The 18033-nt window shown below is 33.7% G+C and overlaps 1 protein-coding gene across 3 annotated transcripts in view; it reads left to right on the forward strand.

Moving 5' to 3' along the window:
* LOC141400731 (putative methyltransferase NSUN7) overlaps positions 1 to 18033 on the forward strand; it is a 617414-nt gene that overhangs the window by 219134 nt on the left and 380247 nt on the right. For all 3 annotated transcript variants that reach the window (XM_073980175.1, XM_073980177.1, XM_073980176.1), the window contains exon 3: positions 3684 to 3742. In XM_073980175.1, the coding sequence (XP_073836276.1) occupies positions 3684 to 3742 (59 nt within the window). The remainder of the gene's footprint in view (positions 1 to 3683; positions 3743 to 18033) is intronic.

Raw genomic sequence — 18033 nt, forward strand, 5'->3', positions numbered from 1 at the left:
CACGTAGAAAGTCTCATATAAATTAGTTATACCGGTATGGAGTAGTTTTCTGTACAATTGCTTTACCCACAGAAACTAATGTTTTAATTCCTTGGTCTTCTTTGAAGTTTTTGTGGAAAATCTCTTTAAAATTATGTATGCCTTTTAATACAAGTTCATTGTTTTGATTATACGCGCTTCGTCAATTGCCTTCTTTACTAGTTTATTTTTGTCTTTGTTTAACTTCTTTCGTTTATTGGCTGTTTCCCACTTTTTCTGTGAGATCAGCCATTTTCCGATGTATGGCAACCCTTTTCTGATTCTCTACATGCAAAGCATAAAAGACCAACAAATCTAACGTAACCAACGGTGAACCACTGCAACGCAATTTTATGAAGGCAAAGAACCTATAGCAATTTGTTGTAATCTTCCACAATGTCACTGTTGTTATTTAAAAAACCCGTTTGATTTCAATGACTGCCAAAAAAAAGAAAGAGCTTTGACTCACCAATGTGTTTGGAAATTATTTGTTGTTGTTTTTGGTTTCTAAAATGGTCGGAATTGATGCGTTTTGTTGGAATCGCGGTAATGGGTTTTGTTATATACTTTGCTATGTACACGGTTTTCGAAACAATAGTTCCCACTCGCGACCAGTATTTAGACAACAATTTTTATTCGCGAAAAGAATCGTGTATTTTTTGTTTGTTTTTAAAGCACTCAAAACTATTTTTTTTCCTCTTTTAAACTGTGGCAAATTTTATTTTCTTGCGAACGCGTCTTAGTTCTTGCACACTGTTTTCACTTTGTTTGTTTTCCGCGATTAGCGCTTGTATAGCCGGTTGTTTATTTGCCGGTTATGTATGTAAAACCTGTGGACTATGAATCCCTGTAGATGTATAGTAAAGCTGTTTGCTGTGAAAATTTTCTACGGGAACAGTTGGAACTAATTCCGTTAAATTTGGAAATGATTTGTGAGGAGCTTCTTTTGTTCGCTTTTTAACTCCTTTTTTGTGGGTAATATGTTAAACTAGACGATGTTCTACATTTAAGGGAGCATCATATAAATTTCGTCCGGCATGAATTCCGATTTTCTAGTGGAAAAAAATCGAATAGTTTTGCGTTGCACTCCTGCCGCGGCTATTGTGTTTCTTATGAGCGACTTCTGGTTTGTTTTCTCTTTTATAATTACGACCGTTCGGGAACACTTGAGTGAATTTCGTCGGTCGTTTTGTGAACTTCAGATCACTTTTACCCACCAAACGAAAATACCAACAACACATTCGTACTTACCAAATTCCTCTCTATTCACGCTGTTACCTTGTAGATGAGCAACTTGTCTGGCTGTTATAAATGTACGTTGATGGTTTTTGCTTGTATGACTGAATTGAGTAGACCTTCGGTTGATTTGACAACTTTGGTGTACTGTTTACTTCACTTTAAGATATCGGTAATGGACACAATTGCTGTCTTCCGCTCTTGGGAAAACAACCGCCATATAATTGTGGGGAAACTTTTGCAAAGGGTTTCCGCCGATTAGTTGGCAGTGAGAACCTGTTCCTCACTCCTAGTAGAAGGCTTGATGTGGACTGTAATTATCACTGCAATTCCTGCTCCTAGCAATTTCTAGAAGGCTCGTGAAGGACCATATGTTGGCTCCTTTGCCGTGCTAATGTATGATCTCCTGGGGAAAAATCTTTTGCCCCAGGAAAAGACTTGAGCTGAGTTTTAATTTATTTATTAAGGGTTAGGTCTCCTTGACCATTTCCTTCGATATAAAAAACTTAACTGAACTTATTTTCTTGAATTTTAAGAATTACTTAGTTACCTACTAAAATTATGTACGTTATTTCTTAAGTACATATGTAAGAAAGATTATAAAAAATGAGTTTAGGAAAAAAAATATGAGTACGTTAATCTAAACTAAATATATGAAATTCATTTTACTCTAGATGAGTGACAAAAAAAGAAATAAAAGAGAAAGGTTGTGTATTGATTTCATTTGCGCTCTTTGTGCGCTTTTGCTGGCCACAATCAATTAGGGAAGTATGCCACGTAGGTAATTGTTGAACTGGGTTCAACACCAATTATAATAAAAAATTTATAAAAAAGTGTCCAATTTTTGCGATCATCAGAATAGGTTTGAATTAAATAAAATTGAAAAAATTTACTACCCATGCATATATTGCGCAGTTTTTTAGTTTAGTAAAATGGAACATTCTGATAAATCCTACAACAAATTTGACCCGCTTTATTTGGAACGTGTATTCAATTCTCAACATGGAAAAGTTACCAAGAAGTTTCAGATAAAATCAAGAAATATTCAAACAAAAACGTTTTATAAACTTGCTTTAAATGACTTTTTGATTTCGTTAGATATCTTCTGAGCTTCCAAAATTGTCTGAAAGCAAATACCAAGTGTAGTCATATTATTAGGATCTATAAATTAGAAAGGTCATTGAAAATAGTTGGTATTTTAGCTCAAGTTTCATTTTTGAACTATCCTTGCAGAACAAATTTAAGTATTATAATGCTCACAAATCCACCATAGTTGACCACATGTACCATAAATGTTCGAAAATTAGTTTGCAAGAATGTTTCTTCGACGACAATAAAGTAGTAAAGTGTAATTCAAATTTAACTCAAAGGGGCATGATATCGCCGATTTTTATAGTGCTGTAATACCTATATAGTCAGGTCAAAAATTATTTTTCTGTTCACAAGTCATAAAACAAACACGAATAAGACAAGATCTCTTAGATAAATTGAATATTTTAATATTTCAAGCCATAGAACCAATTATGGATTTAATGAACCAATTGTCAGACCATTAAGAGAATTTAATACTGTAAATATGCAAGTTAATATTGATTTTACATACCCCATTGATAAATTTAAAGAAATATTGGATTTATATTTTTTTTCTAATAATATAAGCTAGTCTGTAAGGATTGTAATTCCATAGACTGAAATAAATAAATAAATGGCTGAAGTACAAAAGAATGGACTACTAAGGTCATACAGCACTATAAAAGTCGGCGATATCGTGCCCCTTTGAGTTAAATTTGAATTACAATCTTCAATTTTCATTTCAAATTTGTTGTAGGATTTATCAGAATGTTCCATTTTACTAAACTAAACCAAAAAACTGCGCAATATTTGCATGGGTAGTACAATTTTTCAATTTTATTTGATTCAAACCTATTCTGATGATCGCAAAAATTTGACACTTTTTTGTAAATTTTATTAAAATTGGGATATTTTCCGTAAATATGGCAACACCGTCAAATTTTTTCTTTGGAATGTTGGCATAGTATAGGACTCTCAAAAACTTAATACTATGGATCTGTAATACGAACACTTCAGAAGATACTTTAACATATAAAAAGAAAAAAATCAAACCTATTCAGATGATCGCTAATTAATTATTAAGTGGTTGGATAAAAACCTACGGCAAAAAGGATTTTACTATTTTTGTTTATCTTTGGATAATTTTGGAGTCACTGTAAGTAGATATAGAGAGTAGTACTACTTCTCAATACAAAATTTTAATTTAAAATTTTAACACTTGTTATTCTTCCAAACATGTATAAATGTAAGTATCCAATTTCTAAATCATCTTAGGATTATAAAAATATGGTTATATATAAAATATTTACCTGCATAAAAATAATCAAATATATATACTTTTTTCTTTTGTGTAACAGATAAGGCCGTCCTGAGCAAGGCATTAAGTGACATTAAGTTTTACGAATTATATCCTCAGGTAAGTTATTGCGAAGGTTGTAGTTTCGATTCTTGTTATTAACCATGCCAAAGATATTTAATTGAAAAGATCGGACAAGAGGTATATGGGTTTAATTTTACTATTAAAACATGGGAGACTTTTGTATACAATAGAAACTTTACAAATACACATACGTATGTGCAGCTGCAAAAAAAATAGCACCACCTAGAGAATGGCCCCAGAACTTTAGTACGACAATTTCTTTGACTTTATTTCAGATTATAAGCTAGTTTATTAATGTTCATATCCTTTTGGAAGTACCAAATTAGTACCACCTCATTTTCTAAAGCACATAGTCATTTCAACGATAATAAGTTAATTCTTCACAGCTTTGTTGCCATGTATAGGGCTTAGTCTCTAACGATATAGTCAGCTCCGTACTATTACGGTCAAACAATCCTTTGTTATTCTTTGGTTACCTTTTTTCCATTTCGGAAGGAAATTTTGACCTGATGTTGTGTCAGGGATCAATTTATTTCACTACTTTTTGCATTATCTTTACAGTTAATAGAGTGATGAATCATTTTCTTAGATTTTCAAACAAATCTGCCAACATATCTGTAAAATGTTGCTATCAACACAGGAGTTGTTCATTATTTTGCGCTTCTCTGCACTGGAGACCATTTTATTTTAATTTAAAACATTGTATTTTTAAAGGTGGAATGTCAAAAAATGGATGTTAATGTTCAAAAAGTAAACCAGTGCACAGTGGCCAAATCTCCGAAAAACATGGCAAAAAATCGAAAAAAAAAATATTAATTTACGCTAAATAGTGTTAAATATTGTTTATAGGGTTCCACTGCGTATAGTTATGAAAAATATATACGTTTCTTGTTTAGTAAGTGGGTATAAAAGTGACCCTATTCAGAAAAAAAAATTTCTCCATATATAGAGATGGGAAATGGGTAAATACCCAAATGGTAAATAGCCATTAAAATGGGTAAATTGGTAAAAAAATAGGTAAATACCCGGAAATTTACCCAAAATGTGGGTAGAAACTATATAACATGCAATGCTCAATTTTGAGGAGAAAACACGGTGGCTTAGCAAATTTTAGCATCAATATAAATAAAATTATTTATTTCACATATGAAAAGAGCTTAAATAAGACCTACTTCGGTCCATATTTTGATAAACATCCTAATCATCAATACTCTTGTCATGGATACGTTCTTATTTAAAGGACCGTACCCAAAGGGTTTCTTTTAATGATATTCTGTCAAAAAATATAACTGTGCATTCTGGTGTTCATCAAGGTAGCCATTTAGGTCCATTACTTTTTGTACTCTACCTAAATGACCTTCCATCTGTTATTCGTTTCTCTAAAGTATTAATGTTTGCTGATGATGTTAAACTCTTTAGCAATCATGATTCTTATAATCAATCAATTAATCTTCAACATGATTTGTATTCTCTTTCCAACTGGTGTAGTGTCAACGGTATGTCATTAAACTTAAAAAAATGTAAAAAATTGTCGTTTTATAGATCTCGTCCTGATTCTTGCGATTACTTCATAGGTTCCCACAAATTGGATAATGTAGATTCGTTTGTGGATCTAGGAGTTATTTTAGACAGTAAACTGCGTTTCAACTTACATATAGAGTCTTGTGTTAACAAAGCCAAGTCATTATTGGGCTTTATAAAACGCTGGTCCAAGGAATTTGACGATCCATACGTGACCAAACGCTTATTCATTAGCCTTGTCCGACCAACATTAGAATACGGTTGTGTACTTTGGAGTCCTTTTTACAAATGTTATTCTGATAAGATAGAATCAGTACAAGTTCAATTTCTTTTATTTGCTCTTAGAGGCTTAGGGTGGAGCTCAAATGAATCTCTTCCACCATATGAAAACTGCCTAAAGTTAATTGATCTTCCAACTTTGGAGAAAAGACGTTTAATGCTCAGATCTATATTCATTATTAAACTCTTGCGTGGACAAATTGAATCACAGTTTTTAATAGGCGAAATAAATTTTAATGTACCTTCACGTAGCACTCGAAACTAAATACCACTTAAATTAACGTTAGCGAAATGTAATTATGAAATAAGTAATCCACTACGATCTTTATGTGATGAATATAACAAGTTATACAATAGAATTTCCTTATCCGAACCTCTGCATGTCATAAAAAACTTTATCTTACGTTCTTAGTATTGTTTGCAACAGTTGCCAGGCAATATGTTAGATTAGATCTATTTATTTTTTGATGTGTTTGGCTTTAAAATGTAACTTTCTAACCGGCTGATGTTTTGCTGTAGCTGGTTTTCCCTAGTCTACTAACCCCCCATATTCCGGAATATGAGGTTTACGCGCTCCCTACGTTAAGGGGAGGTGGCCCTCTCGGTCGGCAAGGGCGGGAGAGTGTGGCGTTGGGAACGATCGATAAAAAAAATAGTAGCAGCATCCTTTCTGGTGTTTTAGAGCATTTAGAACACTTGGTTGAACTGGGCCTCGCAGGAAAACACCATTGATGATATCCCATATATCAAGTGATTATATCCTCGATTTTCGTTGATTACACTGCTCAACAAAATTGAAAAAGTTGAATGTTTTAGACGAAGTTGTAGTTGTTTCTAGATGAAATCGGCGAAGTTATTTTCAAATTCGGTCCCGGTTTTTCTCCATCAGCTCTTTTTTTTGAGATATAGCTCAATATCGGTTTTTACGAGTTTAACCCAGACTTTCGTTATTTTCGGATACAAACAAATATTTTTTTGTGGGGTTTTCGACATTAATATATTAAGGATATGTTGTACGTATTAAGGATATGTTGGTGAGTATATATCAAAAAAAAAAAAAAAAATAGAAAATATACGACGGACTTTGTAAAAATTGCTTATTTTGAGTACTTTAAGCTGTAATTACGTCATCGGGGGAAGTCATAGGATCTTCATATGGAAATGCGGATATGCTTAGGATGTCTACTATATAGTCCGGTATTCAAATATATAATATAAAGTTCATAGCGCCCATGATTCGGCCATAACCTAAAACGCATCATGTAGGCTGCCATTGAAAAGTAAATGGCTTATGTGGTAATGATATCACTGGTAAATTATTTCCCTTTAGCAGTCTTCATGGCGATTTTTAGGTTATGGCCGAATCATGGGGGCTATGAACTTTATATTATACATTTGAATACTGTATTATATAGCAGACACCCTAAGCATATTCGGAGTACCATATGAAGATCCTATGACTTCCCCCGATGACGTAATTACAACTTAAAGTACTCAAAATATGCAATTTTTATAAGGTCCGTCGTATATTTTCTATATTTTTTTGATATATACTCACCATAACTATTTCAAAAACGATTTGTATCGAGCGTACAACATCTCCTTAATATACTAATGTCGAAAAACCCACAAAAAATATTTGTTTGTATGCGAAAATAACGAAAGTCTGGGTTAAACTCGTAAAAACCGATTTTGAGCTATATCTCAAAAACAAGAGCTGATGAAGAAAAACTGGGACCGGATTTGAAAATAACTCGCCGATTTCATCTAGAAACAACTGCAACTTCGGTTGAAACAAAAGTCCTCTTGACCAGTCAAGGAAAACAAAATAAAGTCAAAAATTGAAGTAAAAAATTTGGCTTATTTGAATAGAACCCCCCATTAAAACTTGGGAATACAGAAAGATTGTATTAGAATATCGATGCATAACTAAACTTGAAGGAGGCGGCAAAACAACTGATTATTAATTACTCGTTGAAATGTTAAAGGCACCAACTCAAGAATGTAATAAACAATAGCGCATACATTTCAACGGATAATTAACTACCAAAACAGGTGTCAATTAAAAGCAATATTTATTTAACTCAATTCTCACTTTAACAGTAATTTATACCACTCCAATTGTTGCAATTAGTGAGATATTTTTTCGGCAATTTTATTATTGTACCTTCGGTGCATGAACTCGAAAAACTTCCATTTATCCATTCTGCTTCTGCGGCGGAGTTTGATTGTAACAGTTCTGGCGGAATTCTGTATTGACAATGAAGATGCTTGGAGCATCGATTCATATTTCGTTGAAAGTGGGAGTGATTTCCACATCCCTTAGTTCGGCACTTTCTTGTGGCTCGGGTGCATCGACATTGCTAACACGTTTAAAGTGCTCTCGGCATCTCTTTGTTTGACCTTTGAAGTATGTAATATGTTTACCATCGTCGTCTTTAACTAGTGCGGTTCGAGATGAGTTATTGTTCGCCATGCCCCCAACGAGTTGGTGTAATGCTCTCATGTTATTTGCATCTTCAGCAAGATTTTTGAAGTATTTTCTTTTGTCTCCCCTGACTGAGGTTTTGACTGCCTTCGCTTCGTTTGTCTTTTTCTTGAGTGAGTATATTGTATGTATATTTTCTTTTTTTAGTGAGTTTTTTTCTTTGATAAGTTGTCATAATTCGTTCGTTATCCAGATATTTCGTTTTTCTTTTTGCTTAAATCCGTTTGTCATCTACTACATTATTTAGGGCTTTGTGCTTGCCTTAACATGATCTGGGGTTGAACGGGATGCTTTCTCTGAGCAGTTCTGCTACCTATTTCCTATATCCTTTAGTTGTTCTACAACCAATCGTATGTTTTTATTTCCATTGACTTTTCGGTAGTTCTTTTTTAAATTTAGTCTAATTTTTGCCACCACAAGCTCGTCATTCAAGGATGCTCTCCATTTTGTCGAATACAAATATGATATATTTGGCTTTTTGTACTACAATTGGGGTATGTCCATGTGTACTTATGAATTTCTTTATGTGAAAATATGGATCCTCCAATCACCATATCAAAAGTTTGACAGAGTTCTATCAACCTATCTCCATTGTCGTTTTTACGCCCATTCCATTTTTACCCATAAAATGAATAGGCCTGTATTGTCGCTGCTGATTTTTGCGCTAAAATCACCCATCATAAGAAGAATATTGCGGTTTAGAACATTTCGTATTGTTGCAGGTAATTGGTCGTAAAAATCGTTTTCCAGAGTGGGTTCAGCATCTTCCGTTGGGGCATAACATTGAATTATGTGTAGACACTTTCTTATTTCTGTAAAAAAATCTTGTTGTTATAATGCGCTCTGAAATTGGTTTCCAATCTTTAAGAGATTGCTTTATTTCTTTTGGTATTAAAAAGCTAACACCATGTTCGCTCCCCTCTTTTTTGCCACTATGCACAACATCAGGTTTCTATTTGTTGTTTCATCTTTTCCGCACCATCGCATCTCACTAACTCCCAACATGACATGAAGTTTCTCGAAGCGTTCTAACATTCCATTGTCCAATTCTTATCTTTGTTCGTGTTCCAAAAGCCGTCATCGGGTTGGGGGGATCGTAGTTCATTCTTTTATTAGTTTCTGCAATCGATTTAATTTAAGACGTGTTGGGCCACAGCGTCCGATCCTAACGATGGGATTGCCGACAAACCTTCTATTCGGGTCACATTCTCACTCTAGCGATTTTTAGGTTATGGCCGAATCATGGGGGCTACGAACTTTATATTATACATTTGAATACTGGATTATATAGTAGACACCCTAAGCATATCCGGGGTACCATATGAAGATCCTATGACTTCTCCCGATGACGTAATTACAGCTTGAAGTACTCAAAATATGCAATTTTTACAAGGTCCGTCGTATATTTTCCAAATTTTTTTGATATATACTCACCATAACTATGTCAAAAACGATTTGTATCGAGCGTACAACATCTCCTTAATATATATATGTCGAAAAACCCACAAAAAATATTTGTTTGTATCCGAAAATAACGAAAGTCTGGATTAAACTCGTAAAAACCGATTTTGAGCTATATCTCAAAAACAAGAGCTGATGGAGAAAAGCCGGGACCGGATTTGAAAATAACTCGCCGATTCCATCTAGAAACAACTGCAACTTCGGTTGAAACAAAAGTCCTGTTGACCAGTGTTATAGATGATATATTCTATACTTTGCCCTAAAGAATCGAACGTTCCAGCCAACAAGAAATGCATATTAATTACCGATTACATTACTAAAGGATACAAAAAAGGGAATGCAGTAGTACAGGTTTTTTACAATTATTTTTATTTTGTAGTCCCGTTATCGTTTATTTTTAATCATTTTATTGTTTTTATTTATTTTCTTATTATAATTGATTAATTGTTTTCTATGAATACATCTATATTCATTATATTTATTTTTGAATTATGTTTAAAATCATTAAACACATTTTACACCTGCACTTAAAACAGGTGTTTTTGGAATTTACGTCATTTATTTGACAGACATTAGGTCTGTCTGGTTACCCTAAAATTTGTAAAAACTTGTACCAATTGTTGCTGGAAGTCGTCTGTTAACACAAAAAACCAGCAAAAGAGAGCGATTCGAGAGAGACATTTTGACAGTTCTTTCACTGAGAGTTTGAAAATTCTTGCTGGACAAATTTCTTCTAGCAACCACTAGCAATTCTTCTTCTTCCTGAAAACAGTCAATCATCTGTTTTTAGTTTATGTATGTTTGTGAAAATTAAAAACAATTTTATTGTGGAAATAACATAGTCTAATTCTATTGTTTTATGGAGAACAAATTTGTAAAGTGGAAAAATACTTTTTTGTTTCATTTTCTTTTTTATTTTTAATAAAATACAACGTGTTTCCTTCCTTTATTGGCTGACAAATTGTTCTGTTTTGGCAATCCAGCTGATCGATTGCTGGTTTTTGCTGGGAAGGTGTCTGTTTACTTCTTACAATTTTCTAGCAAAAGGGAATAAAAACCCCTTACTCTCTGAGAAAGTTCTTGCTGGACAATTCTTGCTGGGAAAGTAACCAGGCAGACTTATTGTATGGAATTGACAACTTAAATGATGCACGTTTTACAAAACATGTTAATTGTAAAATGCGATTTTAATGTCTAAATATAAATAACAATTAATCAATATAAATACTGTTTAATTTTAATATCGGGGTAATAAAATATGTTAAAAAATGCATAAACAACTGCATAAAAACCTTTTAAATATATATTAGTTTTTGTTCCATTTGAACGCCTTCTTCTTAAGAATAGCTTCAAAAGTCGGAACATTAGACTAATATTTTGTAGTGAGTACAATTTACGTGCACATAAATATATTCAAAACATCGCGAAACGAATAAGCACTGCAAAATATTATAATAGATGTTATAAAAATATAGTGTTTTAAAGTGTTGTGGAGTTGAAGTTAGCTGTATGTTTTCTTAGTGCATTTTGTAATGCCGTTCGATCATATACTTAAATTTGACGTAAGGTTTTAGTCATGATACCTACCTTGGGAATAATTTTGCAATGTAGGTCATGTCTTTAAGGTAATTCAGTATTGATATGAGCTGCCATCTAGTGCCAGACTTTGGTGGTGGTTCGCAGACTAAGGCAGCCTTAGAATATGGTACCAAGGTATGTTAGGGTATAACTCTGTTGGGGGCCAAGGCACCAGATGTGCCACTCATAGCCAAACTAGTGCAAATCTGAAACTCAGGCTTCAGGGACTGTTTTCACAGATGGGAAAATGACGTCCGAACACCTGTCATCTAACAGGAAATGGTCAGATGCCAAAACCAGAGTAAGGAGGCATGTTTGTAGCAACCTTCTCAACAAACAGAGTTAATTTAAAGGTAGCAGTCCTAGTACCAGACTAGGCACCACAAGGCCAATCCCTTACTGATGTCGAAACATAATCGATTACAAATCCGATTTTTTGATGACGAACAATGCATGCCCACGGATAAGATTCGCAACGTGGAACGTAAACTCCTTATTCCAAACAGGAAACCATGCAAAATTAACGGCAGGATAAATATCCGCATAGTCGGAATTAGTGAAATGCGCTGGAATGGCAGTGGTGGCTTTACAAGTTCACAAGGAGACCGGCTCCTATACTCCAGACGCAAAGAAGGAGAGCCCCATACACACGGCGTTGGTATTTTCGTTAATAGAAAATTGCTAGACTCCGTACTCTCTTGGTCAGCTATCTCAGAACGGATAATTACGATTCAGCCGAATAGCAACATCGGCAAAACTACTATAATTCAATGCTATGCCCCGACGGAATTCTCACATCTCCAAATAAAAGATAAAAAAGATACACCTATTTTGATGGGAGACTTAAACGCAGGTATTGGAAAAAACAATTCCGGATTCCCGAAAATTCCCTGGCAAAAAATGCCAATGGAGAATTGTTTCTTCAAATATGCGCAAATAGGCGGCTCCTTCTTTCCCCACAAAACTAATCACAAAATAACATGACGATCACGAAATACTCCTATGCCAACAGTATTTTAGAATACTCCAAGATGTAAGTGCTACGTAGTGCCGACATCGCCTCAGATCACTTTCTCCTAATAACCGAACTTAAAATCATGCTCCGTAGACAGTCACGCCAATCGACAGAACTGAAACGCCACCCTTTTAACACCAATAAACTTCAATCTGAAGAAACAAAACAATTTTTTTTGTCCAGTAAATACCCTCAAACATCGAATCACAACATAGAAGCTGAATGGACGAAAATAGAAACATACTATTGGAGACTGCTGTCGAAACAGTAAACTTCCCCCAAAAAGAACACACAGAATGGTTATCCCAAGAATTTTGGAATCTCATAGAGGAGCGACGTTCTGTTACTGTTACTGTTTTCAATTTACGTGAATGACTTGCAACATCTTTGTTTGTTTGGGAAACTCATAATGTTTGCTGACGACATATGTCTGTTACATCCGTATAAAAGTGAAGTTGAGTTGAGCACGACTAAATCGTTTAGTATTAAATCCTAATAAAACGCAACTTGTGAGATTTAGATCCCAAACATTTAGATTAAATATAGACCCCTTTTGGATACATGTAGATGGAAGAGTTATTAGTGAAGTAAATTCCATTAAATATTTAGGAATGCAACTTCAAAGTAATTTACCTTGAGATATGCATATCGATAATTTAAAAAGGAAAATAGCTCCAGCAGTTGGAATTTTATACAAACTGGCGAATAAATTTAATCAATCAGCAAAATTTATGATATTTAATTTATTAATTCTGCCAAATTTGAATTATTTGGCTATTATTTATGCTTATTAGTCTCTAAAATCATTGCATCGTATGCAAAACAAAGCATTAAAGATAATTTACAAATTGCCACTGAGATATTCTGCCGTTTCATTGTTTAAAGATGTTGCGTTAAATATATTACCAATCCATGGTTTACATATTTATCAAATGCTAACTTATGTATTTAAAACTATTAATAAAATTGGTCATCAGACTATAATACTAGAGCAAAACCAGAACCGTTTTCACACTCGAAATCAAAGTAATTTGGGAGTAGCATTGTGTAAATATGAGAAAACTAAACAAAGAATAGACTATATGGAAACTAGGAAATTTAATAAATTGCCTGAAAATATAAAATCCGCACAAACTGTTTCAAATTTTAAATCAGTTAGTAAAAGATACTTATGCAATACGATGGATACACTTTTGATGTAGATGAGCTTTTGTATATACAGTATAGTCTCGATAATCCACATGTTTCGGCGATGTCCGGATTATCGAATTGTCCGGATTACCGAATAGTCACAAAAACACATAATTTTGTAATTCATTAATTTTGTAAAATTAATTTTGTAAAATCATTAATATCGGAGGTTTACCAGATAATAACCTGATATCTATGGTAACCGGATTTATATTAAGCAAATATCACGGGTTGCGACCAAGGGGCTTTCCTGGCTACTAAATTTACTTCTTAATTTTACTCCCCCAGCGTAAATTAGGTGTCATTTCTCTCTCATTTCTCATCTCTTAACAATTGGTGTATATTTATTCATAGTTTTTTTTATGGATATAAACTTCGTAGCCCATATTCACATATTGATTTTCAGTGTCCTTGGGACATGAGTCTATTACGACTTGTGATATAACTTCAGAATTTAAATGCACTTATCTCATTATGGTTAATATATTTTACCCATTTCTATGAACATTATATAAATGTTTGAATAAGACAATGGAATTTAAATCTATTGGTTGTATAATTACGAGAATAAAATACAACAATCCGTAGTTGCCGTTGATTTTGTATATCAATGAATGAAAATAAAAGGAGTCATGCGCTTTTAAATAATTTATTGCAATTTCTATACAAGAAGTGCGATTCTCCAAAAATTTTAAAATTAAATTCTTTATAATTTCGGTAATTAACGATATTTTTCAGTAAGTTTGTGATCAAAAAAATATTCGTTAAGTTCTGTGCTTTTATTTAAACTCTTCATTCATAATTTTGCGTTTTAATTTTACCGATTTTTGTCGGTAAATGAAAATATTAATTTGAGAATCTAAAAAACTAAGCTATTAATTCTAACGCTTCAAATGTTCTAAACATTTCTAAATAAAATATCATTGGAATACATTACGTTCCAAGAGACTTTATCAATAATCAATAATTCCTTTAGAGGAAAGGAACACCCATAATCGATTTTTAGTTAGACATCGATGGTTGAAGGGTAGAAAAATCATTCGCAGTTTCAAATAGTTAATTTCATATTAACTGTATAACTGTGTCAACAGTGGCTAGCCAGAAAATCGAGATGTGGACCGAAAACTTTGAAAAACATAATTTTTCTTATTTATACACCAATAGCTATTGCTAAGAGCGAAAACGTCAATGAAGTAAATAAGAATCTAATGCTCAAAATAGGAAACAAATATTGATGTCCGGATTATCGAGGTACGAAAAATAGAGATGTCCAGATTACCGAGTCTACAACGTAAAAAAATTCTAGTGTCCGGATTACCGCGTTGTCCGGATTAACGAGGCTATACTGTAGTGTTTTTATTATAATTAGTATTATTTTTTCCCACTAAATATCTTTTTTTCTTTAATTTTGAAATGTAAATAATTTTATTGAAAATTAATTGTATGATGCTAAGACATTTGCCAACTGTCTCTACAAAATTGTAAAAATATAAATTATGAATAAATAAAGAAATAAAATATTAATACAACACTACTGTCTGAAAAAGATTCCATACAAAAATCAATGCTACAAGCTAAACTATCACAACATATCAAGCAAGTAAAGAAACAAGCCAGAAACGATATACGCAGTTTTTTAAATTTTATGGCTGCCGAAGCTGAGGCCGCAGCATGTCGTGGAGACTTAAAAACTGTTTTTAACATTACGACAAAACTTTCGTGGAAAAGGCGAAACTCAAATATACAAATAAAAGGCAATAACGGAATTATTCTCGCAGACTCAAAACACAAAAGATGGAAGTAGCACTTCGAGGATATCCCAAACAGAAACAGTCACTGATTTAAATAACGACAGAGCTCAACGCCAAATCATCTAGAAGAGGGCTGCTCTTTTTTGAAAGACAGTATACTCAGCGATCCCACTGAGTTGTCTTTACATTTGCTTTTCTCCTTCACGCACACTATTCGTGAAGAAAAACAAACGTTAAACACCATTTTGTTGTTGCTTTTTTTCAATCATACATTCACACATGATTTTGCTTTGATTGAATTTTGGTGGAGAGCACTGCATGCTTGTTAAAACCAATCAAACTGCTTAATTTTCTCTGAACGGGAAACTTATTAAAAACGCCAATAACTTCTGCTATCTAGGCAGCAACGTCAACCAAACCGCCGAGCAACAGACGATGTCGACATGACTAGTGAACGAAAATATTAAAAATAAACTGCAAGTTTTCACTAACGCAACATTCTAAAAATATGGTGGCCAAGGACTATTTCAAATGAAGACCTTCTACAACTGGCTCAACAAGAAGATATAAGATATATGGCATGAAACACTTAGTTGAAATCCTCAGGGTAATCGAGGCAGTGGACGGCCAAAAACAACCTGGCGAAGAACGTTGCAAAACGACAAAAGTCGTTTCTACCTCATCACAGTTTTTTCGAGCCTAACGATGACAAATATTTAGGTGCTTGCATTAGGCAGCGTCATAATCAAAACAAAAGTAAAAAATAGTAAATTGCAAAAATCGTTTGCTCCTTTTTTATTTCTTCTTGCTATTATTGTTCCTCTCGTTGTGCTATCAACATTCTTTTGGTTTCGTTGGTCTACCATCAATTCGCTTTAGATACTGTTGTTGTTACATTTCTTTTTTCGTTGTAACCACAGTAGAGTAATACGTACTATCGTTAGCAACAACAACACTGCTTGATCATGAACATTAGTTGCTTTCTCGTTGTTTGTGCTTTCTTGGATCAGTGAACTAACATAACAAAAGAAGAAAAAATGTGAATGTTGTAAAGCGTTGGTTTCGCGACAGACCATCAATCGAGTATGGTTTCGGAAAACAAGTTGCCTGATTGAAGTCCGAATCTGTCAATGCAGGTTCATCTGCAGCTTCATGCTATAATACTTCTCGAATTCGGCCAGCTTGATTTGAAGTCCGAATCTGTTACTACAGATTTATGTGCGGCTTCATCTTAAATTTATCGTTTAATTTGTTATAGCGGGATTAAATCCTGAATCTGTTGCTGCGGGTTCATTTGCGTTCCCATTCCCTATATTTGGTTCGAATCACATGCTCACTATACATTATACATCTCGTACCTTTATCAGATCATTTAGATTAAGTATTTGTTGTGCTGAAACATTCTTTGTTGCTTCAAGGGGGTCGGAATGTTAAAGTTAAAATTGAGTTAAATATTGTTTTTTGTGGACACCTGTTTTGATAGTCAATTATCCGTTCAAATGTATACGCTATGGTTTATTACATCCTTGAGTTAGTGCCTTTGACATTTCAACGAGTAATTAATAATCAGTTGTTTCGTTTCAACAACACATATCGTTGTGCTTAGAAAGGCATATTGTTTCCAAAGCTAATATTGTTTATCACAACCACCAATTACACCAATAAAGCATTTGGCTATTTACATATATAAAAAAACTCTCGTGTTTTTATTTCTTATATTTACACACACCCCACATACGGTCCACTGCTCTACGCATTCGGCGTCTGGCACCCGTCGGCGGAGCCCCTCTGAGCTAAACATTCCCCTTAACACTATATATAAATCATTCGCAGTTGTCATAAACCCATCGAAAAAATGCTTAAAGGTAAAGAAGCTGGTTTCCGTCCAGAAACTGTCTGGTCCAAACCAACACCCTAAGGATAATTATTGAACATTCCATCCTGCTTCGAACGTCATTGTATCTGTTGTTCATAGACTTTAGAAAAGCTTTTGATACAATCCACAGCAAACTAAAGGGGTACCAGAAACGATAATAACAATAGTTAAAGCAATGTATTCACACGCATCTTTACATGTACGTCATAAATGTACCCTTTAATACGAATGCCGGAGTAAAACATGGATGTCCACTTTCTCCACTGTTATTCGCTAGACGAAATTATGCTGACAAAAAATGATGATTTGGACTTTGCGGATGACATACGCCTACTGCCACACAATTTCCATGATATGCAAAGCAAGGTAGACGAGTCAGTCGGGTGTGCAGAGAAAGCAGGTCTTAAAATTAACATAAACAGACTCAAGCGATGCGAATCAATAACAGTACATACGCACCGTTTAAAATCGGCAGGAAGAATATAAAATACGTGGAAAGCTTCGGTTATCTGGGATGCATAATATCAGTAAAGAGCGGAGTAGAAGACGCTGCAGCAGCAGCAGACTAATGAAGGCAAGATCTGCATTTGAGCGCTTAAATCAAAACATGGAGCTCAACACAAATCTCTAAAAACAAAAAATTACGAATATTCAATTTCTGTGTAAAATCTACCCTAATGTGTGGAAGCGAAAAGTAGCATATGAACATTAAAGTTTGAACATGAAAGTTTGTCAAGTAATTGTTTTGGAATCAAGAAAACTGAAATTTTTCTGTATTAATTTATAAAAACATTACTGATAATTGTCATGGTAGAACAAATATAAGGAAAAGTAAATACTACAACAAATACAACTCGAACAACAACCACAAAGGAATTTGTTTTTGTTTGTAACGTTACTGCCAGTTGTATTTGTAAACAAAACAAGGAAATGTCTATAAATTATTGGAATTTAAAAAACTAATAATTTTTCACATTTGGTTGAATATTTTGGAAAACATGAATGAAAATTCGTTACATTTTCAATTTGTATGTTTCCACATCATTCCACTAAAAGCAGAAAGTAGAATTCTTGCAGAAAAGTTTGGGGTCGCTGGAAATTCAAAGAAAAAGGAGAAGCTGTTTCTATGTTTTGTTTTAGAAATCAAAGAAGCACATGTTTATTAGG

Source organism: Musca autumnalis, unplaced genomic scaffold (genome assembly GCF_047663935.1).
Source record: "Musca autumnalis isolate F117 unplaced genomic scaffold, ASM4766393v1 scaffold_4, whole genome shotgun sequence".
Taxonomy (NCBI): Eukaryota; Metazoa; Arthropoda; class Insecta; order Diptera; family Muscidae; genus Musca; species Musca autumnalis.